This window comes from Rhinopithecus roxellana, chromosome 8 (genome assembly GCF_007565055.1).
Source record: "Rhinopithecus roxellana isolate Shanxi Qingling chromosome 8, ASM756505v1, whole genome shotgun sequence".
In the NCBI taxonomy this organism is placed as follows: domain Eukaryota; kingdom Metazoa; phylum Chordata; class Mammalia; order Primates; family Cercopithecidae; genus Rhinopithecus; species Rhinopithecus roxellana.
In genome coordinates this window covers 43,813,501-43,830,666 of record NC_044556.1, presented here as the reverse complement: position 1 = coordinate 43,830,666, position 17,166 = coordinate 43,813,501, and the positions used below count along the sequence as shown (strand labels likewise).

At 45.7% G+C, this 17,166-nt stretch overlaps 1 protein-coding gene across 1 annotated transcript; it reads left to right on the top strand.

Annotated features, from left to right (window-relative positions):
* Positions 1-14,016: 14,016 nt before the first annotated feature.
* LOC104676348 (protein S100-A7) lies at positions 14,017-16,818 on the top strand. Its single transcript, XM_010381135.2, has 3 exons — positions 14,017-14,054; positions 15,519-15,676; positions 16,592-16,818. Exons 2-3 carry the CDS (start codon positions 15,536-15,538, stop codon positions 16,754-16,756), a joined length of 306 nt encoding a protein of 101 aa, XP_010379437.1. The 5' UTR covers positions 14,017-14,054; positions 15,519-15,535; the 3' UTR covers positions 16,757-16,818.
* Positions 16,819-17,166: the final 348 nt, after the last annotated feature.

Below are 17,166 nucleotides of genomic sequence, written 5' to 3'. Positions count from 1 at the left end.
TCAGGGTACTGTACTTAGAAAAGAACCATAAACATGGTGCCAAACATGCATCTCCCATGTCATAACCCAACCACCCATGGCCAGGGCAAGATTGTGATCTTGACAGACACAATCTTCATGTCTTTCCAGTGTGCAGACCAGTCACTGAAAGCAATGTCCTGTGACATCCAGAAGCCAGTACAGCAAAGGAGTAACGCTTTCTGGTGAAATTGAGAAAGGAGGTTATCTGAAACTGGCCCTGAAGCACCCCCACCCCCGTTCCTGCCACACCCAGGGTTTTATACACCTCAAGGATTGGAAATACTTCAAGAAGGATAATACTGAATTTCTGACTAAGAGAGCGGTGAGGTGGTGGTGGAAAGGATCAAGTAATTACCTTAAAAAGTAAAGAAATGTAATATGGTACTTGACGATGAAGTGGGTTATACTGATGGCATATTGAGGGATTTTTGCCAGTTCTCACCAACGTATACCTATTTTCTTCTCTCCAGACCTTTTTTATCTTTAGGATTAGAGCAACCTGATATCCCAGTCAACAGCCTCAAGAGTATCTGAAATGTGTGTTAGATGGGCTGTGCTTGAAGGGGGAGCTGCTGGATGCATTAGAACCCTCACAGAGAATGTGATAAAGAGAAAGAAAGGGTGCATTATTGCCGTGTAGAGAATAAGAGTAGGATTCGAGCATAGGGAATCCCTAGGCTGCTTCTGTATGACCAGGAGGCTGCTGGAGAGTGAGAAGATGATTAACAGTATTAAGTTCTTCCTGTTTGCTGAGCACTGCTCCATTACATCCACCCATTCATCTCATCTTCTTAACAATTGCTGAAGAAGCCCAAGGAATGACAATTACAGGAGCATGCTGGGGACACAGCTAGTAATGCAGAGGCACGTTTCAAACCCAGGCCCATGGGCCCCACATACCCGTTCTCATCCACTACGTTACCTTGTCCCCGAATAACAGGGAATCCAACGTTGGGGAGAGCAGGAGAAGGGCCCTATGGTTAGAGGAAAGAGCTAGAACAGAGGTGCTCAGGTAAGAGCCAGCCTGGGCTGATGGAGGGGCAGAAAGAAGGGCTGGAGTGGTGTAAATGGAGCCCAGAGAGACAGGAGATGAAGTCTGAGGGGCAGGCAGAGGACAAGCCAATGAGGACTTTGCAAAATTTGGACTTTAAGCAGGCTAGGAAGCCACTAAAAGGCTTTTAGTAAGGGATATGCCATGTTCATAGTAGCTTTACATGCTATTGTAAAGCTGACAGTTCTCCCAAACGTAACATATAGATTCAGTGCAATCCCAATCCCAAAGTTCTTGCTGAAATTATAGAAATTGACAAGTTAACTCTAAAAAGTATATAGACAGGCCAAGAGTAGCCAAGAGAATCATGAAAAAGAAAAGACATGGGAGGATCCACAGTACTAGACTTTAAGATTTATCATAATAACTCCGGTAACTAAGATACTGCCCAGCTGGTTCAAGGACAAACAGATCAACAGAACTAAACAGAGGCCTGAGAAAAAAGACACACACGTGTAGTATATTTATTCTGTGACAAAAGTGGCACTGCTGAACACAAGCTTTTCGATACATTTTATGGGATCAATTGGATGCTCATTCTCATGAAACTAGACCTCACAAGCAGACAAAATGACAATTCCAAGTGGATTGTAGGTCTAACTGTGGAAAGTAAAGTCATAAAGCCTCAATAGCATATGCAAAGACATTCAAGCCCTCCGTCTTGAAGATTTACTTCTATATTTTCTTCTAAGAGTTTTAGTTTTAGCTCTTATGTGTAGGGCTGTGACCCATTTTGAGTTAATTTGTGTGTACGAAGGAAGGAAGGGGTCCAGCTTCATTATTTTGCGTGTGGCTGCCCACTTGTCTCAGCACCATTTGTTGGAAAGACTATTCTTTCTCCATTGAATGGGCTTGGCAGGCTTGTTGAAAATCAATTGACTGTGAACATGAAGGCTGAGAACACTTTATCACAAACTCTTAGCTTCACCTATGTAAAGATATCTTCTCTCTGCTCTGCCTCCTGTTAAAATCTGACATGACTCTTGCTCTAAACAAGCTTTGTTTCCCGAGTTCCGTGGCCTTGTCTCATGCAGAGCAATCATGTCCCATTAACCCACTCCCCACCCCCACTCCACGTCCACCCTGTGGGCCACGGCCTTGCCCTTTCCCAGCTGCTTTATCATCTGCTTTTTCAATTAGGGCTATGTTTAAAACATTTCCCCAATTCTGAAATATTTTTGAGTGATTGATTCCAAGCAGCTACATTATATGGAATTCCTGAACCATTCTGCCTAACTACACTTCCGACTCCAAATGTGTGGGAGTTATATTTCCTTTTTTTAAAATCCCCACACCAACCAATTCTCCAACTCTCCGAACACCACCAGGGTATCCTGCAATTCCATTCTGACCTTAACTACCCAGAGTTAGCACAGACCCCACAAGGTGAAGGCTCAGCCCCACAACACTGCCCCCACTTCAGATGCCAATCGCAGCACCTGACCTCCCATACTTCTGACTGACTGGCTAAAATTGGAGGTTTCTAAAAAACCCCTCCTCAGGTTGGATAATCTGCTACAAGAGTTCACAGGACTCAATGAGGCACTTTACGCATGATTACTGGTTTGTTGCAAAGAATACAACTTAGGAAAAGCCACGTGGAAGAGACACACAGGGCCACCTATGGGGGGCAGCACGGAGCTCCCAGGCCCACCCCAGGCACCCACCCTTCCGGCACCCCACCCGCTCAGCAGCCTGACAGCTCTCTGAACCCCATTGTTTGGGGTTTCTATGGCAGTCACTTTATTTCGGCATGGTTGGTTAAATAATCAGCCACTGGTGATTGAAGTCCTGCCCCAGCTGCTCTCTGGAGGCCCAGCCTGGGACTGAAAGCTCCAGCCCTCCAATCACATGGTTGCTTCCTCTGGCAACCAGCCCCATCCTGAAGCTGTCTAGGGGTCCACCAAGAGTCACCTCATTAGCACACACTCAGTATGGCTGGAAGAGTAACAAAAGATGCTCCCTCACCCCTATCATTCAAGAGATTCCAGGGGTTTCAGACGCTCAGCGTCAGGAACAGGGACAAAGACCAAATGTACATTTCGTATCATCACAGGGATTCCATGCGTACAGGCATCAAGATTTACGTAACCCACCGTTACTAAAAATTTAATTATCTTAATTTATTCCTGTTTCCACCAACTCCATTAACAATTGCATCCCCAGTATATGATTTTGTGCAGTGCCCTCTGGTAGGCATTGGAGAGAGAAAAGAATACAAATTAATTAAGAAAAGTCCTCTGCCTTTCAGAAGCTTTTGGTGAAGATCTCTTTTTTTTAAAGGTGCAAGATTAGTGCCCGACGTGGGACTCACAACCTGAAGAAGGGCGGAAACCGCGAAGGACCCAGGTACGTGCCTCCCTCAGCAACCCAGGGCGAGGTGGGTGCTCGTTGGCGCCACCGTGTGGAAGCTTGGGAAACAGAAAACCAAGTCTGCACTCAGGGCCAGAGTTTCATCCTGGGCCTCTGACTGGGGCCAACTGTAACAGGAACAGCCCTGACTGTAAGTCAAAATTGTAAAGTCCCCCTTGGTCAGAGAACCTTCCTGCAGTGGCCTCCACTGCTTTCTCCAGTTTGCCAGTTTTAACCTACAGGGCCCAGCCTCCTCTTAAACTTGGGTGAGGTGAGGAATGATCATTGCCAATGTGAAATTTGGTTGAACAGACAAATTTCTCGGGGTACACATGGGTCACTTCCCAGCTGTCTGTGTGTGTGGCCTCCGAGAAAGCAACCTCCTTTATCAGGTGAACAGAATTGACACTAAATCCTCCCAGCAAACCCATTCTAGACAGGATGGTGGGTGTTAGTCTGAATTGCACCATTTTGTAAGCCCCCTGCCATTTTGCAGAACCTCGTCAGAGTGAAAAATTCCATATGGATTCAGACTGTGAGAAGCATCCTGCCTAACCACCTGACCACAAGGCACAAGAGCACCCTTATCATACCCTGCCGGGCAAAGGCCCAACTGAGGGAACATCCCTATCGTATCCTGCAGGGCAAAGGTCCAAGAAACAGCCTATCACATCCGCTGGAAAAAGGTCCAAACCACCCGATGGTAGGAACGTCTTATCACTCTCCTCCCGGCGAGCAAGCCATACTGCCCAGACCCCCACCTAGACCTATAAATTACCCCAGCCTGTAAGTCTGGCATTAAGCTGGTCCCACCTCCTCGGGTCTTGTGCTGGACATAAAACCTGCATTGCCATAGAGCTGCCGACTCTCTCTGTGTCTTTCTTTAACCCTTGCCTTCCCTTCAAAACCTAACAGTGGGACCACAGGCTCTGGGCTGCAGCTGGGTATTCTCATCCTCCAGTGTGGATGGATCCTCCAGTGTGGATGTCTCACAGCAGAACTGAATCTGAATAATCTCTTCTGAACACCACGGAACTCTCTCTGTCCCGCTCTCCCAACTGCTGCTCGAGTCCAGTGATGCAGCCGGCCAACACCACCCAGAAGGACCCCAAACAGAACAGCTGTCTGTCTCGGAACATTCCTGTGGCTCCCTCTGCCCCCTCCCTCTCACCGTGGCTCCTGGAAGTGCTCTATGGCCTATTGAAAGGGCGCCTCGACAAAGCTTCCCCTGGTTCCCCCACCTGAAAAGTGATTTCCCCTGTTCTGAATTCCCACATACTTTATCTGAACCTTTCTGAAGACACCTGCCTCACTTGCTAGTTTGGCCAATGTTTATGGAGTTCTCTGCACTGAAGGCTGGAGGCACAATATAAGACATGGCCAGGCGGCTGCAAACATAGTGTGTGTGCAGCCAGGGCTGTCACTGAGATGTGCAGGGACATGGGGATGATGGCTCTGCCTGGAGAAGGCTTCACAGAGAAAGTGACCACTGAACTGCCTGGGGACCTGGGGCTTCCTGGCTCTGTCCCGCTCTACTCTCTCACCACCCAGTGGTTTATTGGAGTTCTCTCCTGGGGCCAGAGCACTGCTCAAAGCACGGTCCACATCCATTCCATCTCCCTGCCAGCCCAACATCCGCACACCCATAACAGAGTCAGCACTCACAGCATAAATGAATGGATAAAATACCGCAAAAAGAACAAATTGTTTTCTGTCCTCTTCCCTCAGCAACTTGAGATCTTCAAGAGATCCAGAAATATGTTGCTTCTACCTCAGACTGGGGAGAGGGGAACTCCCCAAAACGATGGAGGAGATGAAGATATCAACCAGCCAGATTCCTGTTCAGGACCAGCTTGTTGTGAGCTCTCCTGGGGGATCAGCAGTGGCTGGGAGGTTGGATGTGTGATGGGGCGGGGTGGGTTTATGGAGAGTGTTTGTTCCAAACATGACACAGGGGAGGGGCTCACAGGGTTCAACCTCATCAGCAGGTGCAAAAGATAAGGCCCCTATTAAAGCTAATTTGCTGAGATTTTCATTTTAGCAAAAACAAATGATCAGTTTTATGGATGTCTCAAATATGTTTGAAATTTATGGAGAGGTTCCAAGATGGCCGAATTCCAGTCTACTTCTCCCAGCATGAGCAATGCAGAAGGCGGGTGATTTCTGCATTTCCAACTGAGGTACTGGGTTCATCTCACTGGGACTTGTTGGACAATGGGAACAGGACAGTGGGTGGAGCCCACGGAGGGTGAGCCAAAGCAGGGTGAGGCATTGCCTTACCCAGGAAGTGCAAAGGGCTGGGGAATTCCCTTTCCTAGCCAAGGGAAGCCATGACAGATGGCACCTGGAAAACTGGGTATCTCCCACTCTAATACTGTGCTTTTCCAACAGTCTTAGCAAACGGCACACCAGGAGATTATATCCCGCACCTGGTTCAGAGAGTCCCATGCCCACAGAGCCATGCTCACTGCTAGCACAGCACTCTAAGATGGAACTGCAAGGTAGCAGCGAGGTTGAGGGAGGGGCATCCGCCATTGCTGAGGCTTGAATAGGTAAACAAATTGGCTGGGAAGCTCGAACTGGGTGGACCCCACCTCAGCTCAAGGAGGCCAGCCTGCCTCAGTAGACTCCACCTCTAGGGGGCAGGGCATAGCTAAACAAAAGGCAGCAGAAACTTCTGCAGACTAAAACATGCTGGACTGATAGCTTTGAAGAGAGTAGTGGTTCTCCCAGCACAGAGTTTGAGATCTGAGAACAGACAGACTGCATCCTCAAGTGGGTCCTTGACCACCAAGCAGCCTAACTGGGAGGCACCTCCCAGTAGGGGCCGACTGATGCCTCATATGGCCAGGTGTCCCTCTGAGACAAAGCTTCCAGAGGAACAATCAGGCAGCAACATTTGCCATTCTGCAATATTTGCTGTTCTGCAGTCTCCGCTGGTGATACCCAGGCAAACAGGATCTGGAGTGGACCTCCAGCAAACTCCAACAGACCTGCAGCTGAGGGTCCTGACTGTTAGAAGGAAAATTAACAAACAGAAAGGACACCCACACCAAAACCCCATCTGTACATCACCATCATCAAAGACCAAAGGTAGATAAAACCACAAAGATGGGGAAAAACCAGAGTACAAAAGCTGAAAATTCTAAAAATCAGAGCACCTCTTCTCCTCCAAAGGGATGCAGCTCCTCGCCAGCAACAGAACGAAGCTAGATGGAGAATGACTTTGACGAGCTGAGAGAAGAAGGCTTCAGACGATCAGTAATAACAAACTTCTCCGAGCTAAAGGAGGATGTTCGAACCCATCGCAAAGAAGCTGAAAACCTTGAAAAAAGATTAGACTAATGGCTAACTAGAATAAACAGCATAGAGAAGACCTAAGATGACCTGATGGAGCTGAAAACCATGGCACGAGAACTATGTGACACATGCACAAACTTCAGTAGCTGATTCGATCAACAGGAAGAAATTGTAGCGGTGACTGAAGATCAAATGTACGAAATGAAGTGAGAAGAGAAGTTTAGAGAAAAAAGAGTAAGAAGAAACAAACAAAGCCTCCAAGAAATACGGGACTATGTGAAAAGACCGAATCTATGCCTGACTGGTGTACATGAAAGTGACGGGGAGAATGGAACCAAGCTGGAAAACACTCTTCAGGATATTATGCAGGAGAACTTCCCCAACATAGCAAGACAGGCCAACGTTCAAATTCAGGAAATACAGAGAACGCCACAAAGATACTCCTTAAGAAGAGTAACTCCAAGACACACAATGGTCAGATTCACCAAAGTTGAAATGAAGGAAAAAATATTAAGAGCACCCGGAAAGAAAGGTCAGGGTACCCACAAAGGGAAGCCCATCAAACTAACAGCGGATGTCTCGGTAGAAACTCTACAAACCAGAAGAGAGTGGGGGCCAATATTCAACATTCTTAAAGGAAAGAATTTTCAACCCAGAATTTCATATCCAGCCAAAGTTTCATAAGTGAAGGAGAAATAAAATCCTTTACAGACAAGCAAATGCTGAGAGATTTTGTCACCAGCAGGCCTACCTTACAAGAGATCCTGAAGGAAGCACTAAACATGGAAAGGAACAACTGGTACCAGCCACTGCAAAAACATGCCAAATTGTAAAGACCATCGAGGCTAGGAAGAAACTGCATCAACTAATGAGCAAAATAACCAGCTAACATCATAATGATAGGATCAAACTCACGCATAACAATATTGACCTGAAATGTCAATGGGCTAAATGCTCCAATTAAAAGACACAGACTGGCAAATTGGATAAAGAGTCAAGACCCATCAGTGTGCTGTATCAGGAGACCCATCTCACATGCAGAGACACACATAGGCTCAAAATAAAGGGATGGAGGAAGATCTACCAAGCAAATGGAAAACAAAAAAAGGCAGGGGTTGCAATGCTAGTCTCTGATAAAACAGACTTTAAACCAACAAAGATCAGAAGAGACAAAGAAGGCTATTACATAATGATAAAGGGATCAATTCAACAAGAAGAGCTAACTATCCTAAATATATATGCACCCAATACAGGAGCACCCAGATTCATAACGCAAGTCCTTAGAGATCTACAAAGAGACTTAGACTTCCACACAATAATAATGAGAGATTTTAACACCCCACTGTCAACATTAGACAGATCAATGAGACAGAAAGTTAACAAGGATATCCAGGAATTGAACTCAACTCTGCACCAAGCGGACCTAATAGGCATCTACAGAACTCTCCACCCCAAATCAACAGAATATACATTCTTCTCAGCACCACAGCACACTTATTCCAAAATTGACCGCATAGTTGGAAGGAAGGCACTCCTCAGCAAATGTAGAAGAACAGAAATTATGGTAAACTGTCTCTCAGACCACAGTGCAATCAAACTAGAACTCAGGATTAAGAAACTCACTCAAAACCGCTCAACTACATGGAAACTGAACACCCTGTTCCTGGATGACTACTGGGTAATTAACAAAATGAAAGCAGAAATAAAGATGTTCTTTGAAACCAATGAGAACAAAGATACAACATACCAGAATCTCTGGGACACATTTAAAGCAGTGTGTAGAGGGAAATTTATAGCACTAAATGCCCACAAGAGAAAGCTGGAAAGATCTAAAATTGACACCCTAACATCATAATTAAAAGAACTAGAGAAGCAAGAGCAAACACATTCAAAAGCTAGCAGAAGGCAAGAAATAACTAAGATCAGAGCAGAAATGAAGGAGATAGAGACACAAAAAACCCTCCAAAAAATCAATGAATCCAGGAGCTGGTTTTTTGAAAAGATCAACAAAATTAATAGACCGCTAGCAAGACTAATAAAGAAGAAAAGAGAGAAGAATCAAATAGACACAATAAAAAATGATAAAGGGGATATCACCACCGACCCCACAGAAATACAAACTACCATCAGAAAATACTATAAACACCTCTACACAAATAAACTAGAAAACCTAGAAGAAATGGATAATTTCCTGGACACTTACACTCTCCCAAGACTAAACCAGGAAGAAGTCGAATCCCTGAATAGACCAATAGCAGGCTCTGAAATTGAGGCAATAATTAATAGCCTACCCACCAAAAATAGTCCAGGACCAGATGGATTCACAGCCGAATTCTACCAGAGGTACAAGGAGGAGCTGATACCATTCCTTCTGAAACTATTCCAATCAATAGAAAAAGAGGGAATCCTCCCTAACTCATTTTATGAAGCCAACATCATCCTGATACCAAAGCCTGGCAGAGAGACAACAAAAAAAGAGAATTTTAGACCAATATCCCTGATGAACATCGATGCAAAAATCCTCAACAAAATACTGGCAAACTGAATCCAGCAGCACATCAAAAAGCTTGTCCACCATGATCAAGTGGGCTTCATCCCTGGGATGCAAGGCTGGTTCAACATTCGCAAATCAATCAACATAATCCAGCATATAAACAGAACCAAAGACAAACACCACATGATTATCTCAATAGACACAGAAAAGGCCTTTGACAAAATTCAACAGCCCTTCATGCTAAAAACTCTCAATAAATTCGGTATTGATGGAATGTATCTCAAAACAATAAGAGCTATTTATGACAAACCCACAGCCAATACCATACTGAATGGGCAAAAACTGGAAGCATTCCCTTTGAAAACCGGCACAAGACAGGGATGCCCTCTCTCACCACTCCTATTCAACATAGTGTTGGAAGTTCTGGCTAGGGCAATCAGGCAAGAGAAAGAAATGAAGGGTATTCAGTTAGGAAAAGAAGAAGTCAAATTATCCCTGTTTGCAGATGACATGATTGTATGTTTAGAAAACCCCATTGTCTCAGCCCAAAATCTCCTTAAGCTGATAAGCAACTTCAGCAAAGTCTCAGGATACAAAATCAATGTGCAAAAATCACAAGCATTCTTATACACCAGTAACAGATAAACAGACAGCCAAATCATGAATGAACTTCCATTCACAATTGCTTCAAATAGAATAAAATATCTAGGAATGCAACTTACAAGGGATGTAAAGGACCTCTTCAGGGAGAACTACAAACCATTCCTCAGTGAAATAAAAGAGGACACAAACAAATGGAAGAACATACCATGCTCATGGATAGAAAGAATCAATATTGTGAAAATGGCCATACTGCCCAAGGTAATTTATAGATTCAATGCCATTCCCATCAAACTACCAATGACTTTCTTCACAGAATTGGAAAAAACTGCTTTAAAGTTCATATGGAACCAAAAAAGAGCCCGCATTGCCAAGACAATCCTAAGTCAAAAGAACAAAGCTGGAGGTATCACGCTACCTGACTTCAAACTATACTACAAAGCTACAGTAACCAAAACAGCATGGTACTGGTACCAAAACAGAGATATAGACCGATGGAACAGAACAGAGCCCTCAGAAGTAATACCACACACCTACAGCCATTGGATCTTTGACAAACCTGACAAAAACAAGAAATGGGGAAACGATTCCCTATTTAATAAATGGTGCTGGGAAAATTGGCTAGCCATAAGTAGAAAGCTGAAACTGAATCCTTTCCTTACTCCTTACATGAAAATTAATTCAAGATGAATTCGAGCCTTAAATGGTAGACTTAAAACAATAAAAACCCTAGAAGAAAACCTAGGTAGTACCATTCAGGACATAGGCTTGGGCAAGGACTTCATGTCTAAAACACCAAAAGCAACGGCAACAAAAGCCAAAATTGACAAATGGAGTCTAATTAAACTAAAGAGCTTTTGCACAGCAAAAGAAACTACCATCAGAGTGAACAGGCAACCTACAGAATGGGAGAAAATTTTTGCAATCTACTCTTCTGACAAAGGGCTAATATCCAGAACCTACAAAGAACTCAAACAAATTTATAAGAAAAAAACAAACAACCCCATCAAAAAGTGGGCAAAGGATATGAACAGACATTTCTCAAAAGAAGACATGCATACAGCCAACAGACATAGGAAAAAATGCTCATTATCACTGGCCATCAGAGAAATGCAAATCAAAACCACAATGAGATACCATCTCACACCAATTAGAATGGCAATCATTAAAAAGTCAAGAAAAAACAGGTACTGGAGAGGATGCGGAGAAATAGGAACACTTTTACACTGTTGGTGGGACTGTAAACTAGTTCAACCATTGTGCAAGACAGTGTGGCGATTCCTCAAGGATCTAGAACTAGAAATACCATATGACACAGCCATCCCATTACTGGGTATATACCCAAAGGATTATAAATCATACTGCTATAAATACACATGCACATGTATGTTTATTGTGGCACTATTCACAATAGCAAAGACTTGGAATCAACCCAAATGTCCATCAGTGACACTGGATTAAGAAAACGTGGCACAAATACACCATGGAATACTATGCAGCCATAAAAAGGATGAGTTCATGTCCTTTGTAGGGACATGGATGCAGCTGGAAAACATCATTCTCAGCAAACTATCGCAAGAACAGAAAAACAAACACCGCGTGTTCTCACTCATAGCTGGGAATTGAACAATGAGATTACTTAGACTCTGGAAGGGGACCATCACACACTGGGGCCTATTATGGGGAGGGGGGAGGGATGGCTTTGGTAGTTATACCTGATGTAAATGACGAGTTGATGGGTGCTGATGAGTTGATGGGTGCAGCACACCAACATGGCACAAATATACATATGTAACAAACCTGCATGTTGTGCACATGTACCCTAGAACTTAAAGTATAATAAAAAAAAAAAAGAAATAGGAAAAATGAAACCAAATTTAACATGGTACATATCAGTAAATATATTAAAATTAAATTGAAAAAATAATACATTATCACAGAAAGCAATTATGCAGCAAAAGAATAAAGTAAAATTCAATTATATACTGCTTACAAGAAGCACAACATATATAAGAAAAAAAAAAAACTCAATGATAAGAACACAAGCCAATCAATTAAAAAATGGGTCAAAGACCTTAACAGACATCTCATCAAAGAAGACACAGCAGGTGAAAGATAAGCGTATCAGAAGATGCTCCACATCATAAGTCCTCAAGAAAATGCAAATTAAAACAACAATGAGATAACCAGTACACGCTTATGAGAATTATGTCAGTGTTCCAAAATCTGGAACACTGACAACACCAAATGCTGAAGAAGGATGTGGAGCAACAGGAACTCTCATTCACTGATGGCAGGAACACAAAATAGTACAGCCACTTTGAAAGACAGTTTTTGGTGCTTTCTTAAAAAACTAAACATACTCTTACCATAGGATCCAGAAATCACACTCCTCGGGATTTACCCAAAAGAATTGAAAACTTATGTCCACACAAAAACCTGCATACAAATGTATATGAATATACTGCACAGTGGTGAAGTCCGGGCTTTTAACGTAGCCATCCTAAATAGCAAGCATTTTACCCACCAAGAAATGTCTCATCCTTCACCCACCGCCTGACCTCCTGCAATTCGCAGTCTCCAGTGTCTATGATTCTACTCTCTACCTCCATCTGTATGCATGATGTAGCTCCCACTTACACGTGAGGGTGCACAGTATTTGACTTTCTGTTTCTGAGTAATTTCACTTAAGATAATAGCCTCTAGTTCCATCCATGTTGCTGCAAAAAGCATCATTAAAATTCTTTTCATGGTTGAGTAGTATTCCTCTCTCTCTCTCTCTCTCTCTCTCTCTCTCTCTCTCTCTGTGTGTGTGTGTGTGTGTGTGTGTGTGTGTGTGCGTGTGCGTGTGTGTGTGTGTATCTTTTGCCACTAAAAGTAACATTGCCATCATATGGGGAAGTGGGAGAGGGAGAAACAGGTCCCCCAGTTACATAAGAACTGACAGAGAAGGAAGTTGAAGAAATATGATGGGTGGAGAAAATAGGTCCCACCTAGGGAGACATCACATCAGCTCTATGGAGCCCCAGAGTGCTTAAGGGTCTGACACTAAATGAACCAGGACCTCTTATGGCCTACAAGGAACATTGTAAGAGGATAGCAGAAAAAGTGCATTTCAGTGATTCATCATCTCCCTTTCCTCACCATGCCCCAGGGACTCCCATGCCTTCACAATCCTCTTGCCCCTACCTGGGTCAGCCTTTTCACAGCAGGGTAGGGCACATTATAGCCAAGGGCACAGCTCCCAACTCCTACACAGGCTGTTTTGCATAGGAGGAGGAAAAACGCTGAAGACTTTCTGGGAAGTTAGTGCCATGGGGCAGGAAAGAACTTTTCCCACTCCCTGCCTCCAGGCTCATTCCACAGGGGCGTCACTCCGCCACCCAACCTAGATAGTGGGGCCCTGACCCCAGTCCCCCCACCTGAGTCCAGGGCTCCCGTGAGGGGCTGACCAATGGTTAGCAATGAAGGAACCCTGCTTCCCTCACTGGACTTTGAGTTCCCGTAGGGCAGACCCTGATGCGACCCAAGACCTACAGCACAGGGGTCTTGTGTGCTTACAAGTACCTACAAGTAAGGATGTGATTCTGCCTTTTCTGTGTTCGTTTGATGATTTGCTGTGTTTACTAACACAGTAAGTGTTACAGTGAGTAAACTTGGGAACATCTCAACTTCTCCTTTCCTAAAATAGAGATTGCAGCACCTGCCTCTTAGGACTATGAGGGTTGAGGAGATGCAGGAGCAGCAGGTATCTTGATGTCTGGACATTAGAATGCTCAGTAAGCAGTGGGATCGTAGAACAGGCTATCTCAACAAATGTGTGGAAGGACTGGGAGAGGGAATAAACAAGACCATGCTACCTTCAGGAGTCTGAAACTCCATCCTCTTTGGGTCCAGAGGCCCAGTGCTCTTTTCTCCCATTTCCTGACTTGCTACTACACATGCACCAGCTATCTTACCCTCAAATCAAGGTTGAGCCAGAGAAGTCACCAGGTGAGGTCTCTGGGGTGGGGTGGGACCTGGTGACCTAGGACCCTGGCCAGAAATCCTGAGCACAGCCTCCTGGGTGTGTCCCACCCACCTGAAGTGGGGCAAGGCTCCCAGAAACAGATGACAGAGGTGGCCCGAGGCCTGCCAGCCCCTGGGAAGAGCCAGGCTGAGCCTTATAAAGGACTGCTCTTTTTCCAGACACACACATCTCACTCATCCTTCTCCTTGTGACACTTCCCAGCTCCAGTAAGTCTCACCAGCCTCTTTGCATTTTCTAGAAGTGCTCAGTGCCCGGCCTGCCATGCTGCCTGAAGGAGGCGAAAGGGCTGTGGACGAAGACTCAGGAGCCTGGGTCTAGGCCAGTTCTGCCATTAGCTGGGCTGTGTGACCTTCACTCAAGCCAGAGAGCCCACATCTGTACAACCAGGTGGCTGGACCAAACCTGTCCATTGCTGCTTTGCAGTCTTTTGAGACAACTGCTGTGGAAATGTCCCTAGTGGGACCTGAGCAAGGACCCTCTCTTTCCTTCCTGTCTTCCTCCTCCCTGGATTCATCCTCCTTTTGGGATCCCCATTGCTGAAACCCTCCCCAACTCCGCCCCCACAGAGGGTGGAGGGATAAGGGTCCCCTGTGAATGCTTTGGAGGCTCTCCAAACCCCCAGGCCTGGGACCTAAAAATTCTCAATCTCGGGGCACAGGGCTTGGCCTCTGGCCTTGCCCTCAGATTCAAAAAGCTTTGAGTGGCTCCTCTTAGTCAGTTGCTGGCACGGAGCTTTCTCCTGCATTGAGAGGTATTGGGGGTTTATTGTCAGACACCCACATGCGTTAGCCAAGGTGCTTTTCTGGTTCTTTGGAAAGTGTGGGAAGTGAGAGCTGCACTGTCCTATTTTTCAGGCTTGGGGTGCAGGCCAGCCCAGACTGACCACTGGCTGGAAGATTTGCTTTGGGAAGTCAGACCTTTTTATTTAAACAGGGTCAAGCCTTGGTGATTCCGAGGGTGCAGATAATTCCCAAGTGCAGACATGAAGCAACCCCCACCTCACTCCCACCCCATCCGGCAGCTTAAGAACCAGGGAGTTATTTCTGTTCCATGTAACAAAGGCCATTCCCGTTTCTCATTCCCAAGGGACAGGGCTGTTTCCCATTCACACTCATATCCAGGCTCACAAGTACACCTGGAGCCTGCACACACCGTGTCATGCAGGGCTTGCACTTGAGTCAAGGTGGGGCCCACGGTGTCTGGTTCCTGAAGCAGCCCAGGAGGGTCAGAGACCAGATCACTGAGGCCATTGTCCTGCCCCCGTGACTCTCACCTCAGCTGTGAAGCTGGAGGAGATAGATATGGTGCTGTTTTAGGAGTGGGGTCTGCCATGTGCTGGCTGAGACTGGAGGGGTCCCAGCTCAGTTCTTCCATGTGTTGCTGGCCCCCGACTCTCTCTGCTTCTCCCTCTCCAAAGCTCTGCCCACAGCTGGACTTCCACCATCCACCTGCACCTCCTCTTGGCCCTGGCCAGGGTGGGCCAGGTCTCAGACTTGGTCCTACCCTCTCATTTTTGAGCAACTTATCCCATCGCATTTTTAAAAATCGACTTCCTTCTGTTCCATCTTAGGGCTGTTTTTCCTCTGTCCTCAGCCCTCCTTCCAACACCCCCACATAGAGAACCTAACTTAAATGAAGGGAAAAAAAATGATTGTGTTTATTTCCTGAAGCCTTTTTGAAAGCCAAGATGAGCAACACTCAAGCTGAGACGTCCATAATAGGCATGATCGACATGTTTCACAAATACACCAGACGTGATGACAAGATTGACAAGCCAAGCCTGCTGACGATGATGAAGGAGAACTTCCCCAACTTCCTCAGTGCCTGTGTGAGTCGGGGTTTAGCTTCTCAATGTTGGTTGGATGCTGGCATGGCTGAGGATATATTTTACTATGTGTCCTTGGATGAGTCACCCTCATCCTCTGGTTAAAACATTTCCCATTTGCAAATTTGTTGCTTGGATCATATGGGAATCTAATGATGATAGGCAAAAAAGTATGAAAATAGGAAAGAGTTATACAGATATAAATGAGGTTATGAGATGGTCAGCAAAGTGTACAGCTTGAGGGCGGTGCACAGTCCCCTCCCAGTGCTCACTGACCCCCTCTCTGTGAGACTGAAACTCACATGCTCAGGTCCTGCTTCCCAAAGGCCCCACATTAACATCCTTGAGATCAATGGGAAAGCACGATAAGTTCCATTGCTAGTAGAAATCAATAGCCCTCTTCGTGATAAACAAGACTCATTAGCAAATCTGAAAAAAATTGTGGGCTGCTAGGTACCAAAGGGTCTAGACGACCAAAAGCAGGGAACCCAGAAGATGAGTTTGGTGGAAAAAGAGAAGAAAGGAGAGGAGGTCAGAGAAAGAAGAGAACAAAGCATGAGGGCCAATTTGGGGGCCCTGGGGTAGAGCTAAGGTAGCCAGTGCCCTTAAAGGCTGGGGACAGGTGAGAGTGAGGCTGGGACAGGGGACTGCTCTCCCCAAGGTCACTAAACAGAGCGCCTTGGGACAGGAACTGCCTCCCATCCTGAGGTTTGAGACAAAAAGTCTCCCTAGAGAACTCCAGGGATAACATTCACATCCTCACCCCAACTTCACCCACACGCCCTGCACTCCCAGCCCCGCCACAACGCCTGTGCAGATCTAGGCATTTGTCTCTGTCTCTGCCTCCTCCTCTCCCCTCCCAGCCCAAAACTTGTTTGTGATTGAATTTTTCTTGTTTGTATGCTTTTCTCTTCACAGGACAAAAAGGGCATACATTACCTGACCAATGTCTTTGAGAGAAAGGACAAGAATGAGGATAAGAAGATTGATTTTTCTGAGTTTCTGTCCTTGCTGGGAGACATAGCCACAGACTACCACAAGCAGAGCCACGGAGGGGAGCCATGTTCCGGGGGAAGCCAGTGATCCAGCCCCACCCAGGGGCCTCCAGAGACCCCAGGAACAATAAAGTGTCTCCTCCCACCAGACACTTGCCTTATTTCCTTCTTCTCTTTGGTGACCTACATTGTCAAAACTGCCAATTCCAGGCTAACTTTGTTGGAGAATCCCCGCCACCCCCAAACAGTGGGTCACCCAGGAGTAATGTCCCACCACCAATGTTCTCCCTGTGGCCTCCAGCAGAGCTGAGCTGCCTCTCACACAGGTCCTGGTGTCTGCCTCTGCCCCACTTCCTAAATGCAGCCACCACAGCTGGTTACAGGTGGAAGTTGGTAGAAGGCCTCTGCCAGGTCACAGCAATGCCCCTCCTTGTCAAGGCATGGACCAGGTCATTTGGATGTATTTAGATACTGCACTGAGAAGGAGCTGGCATCTCT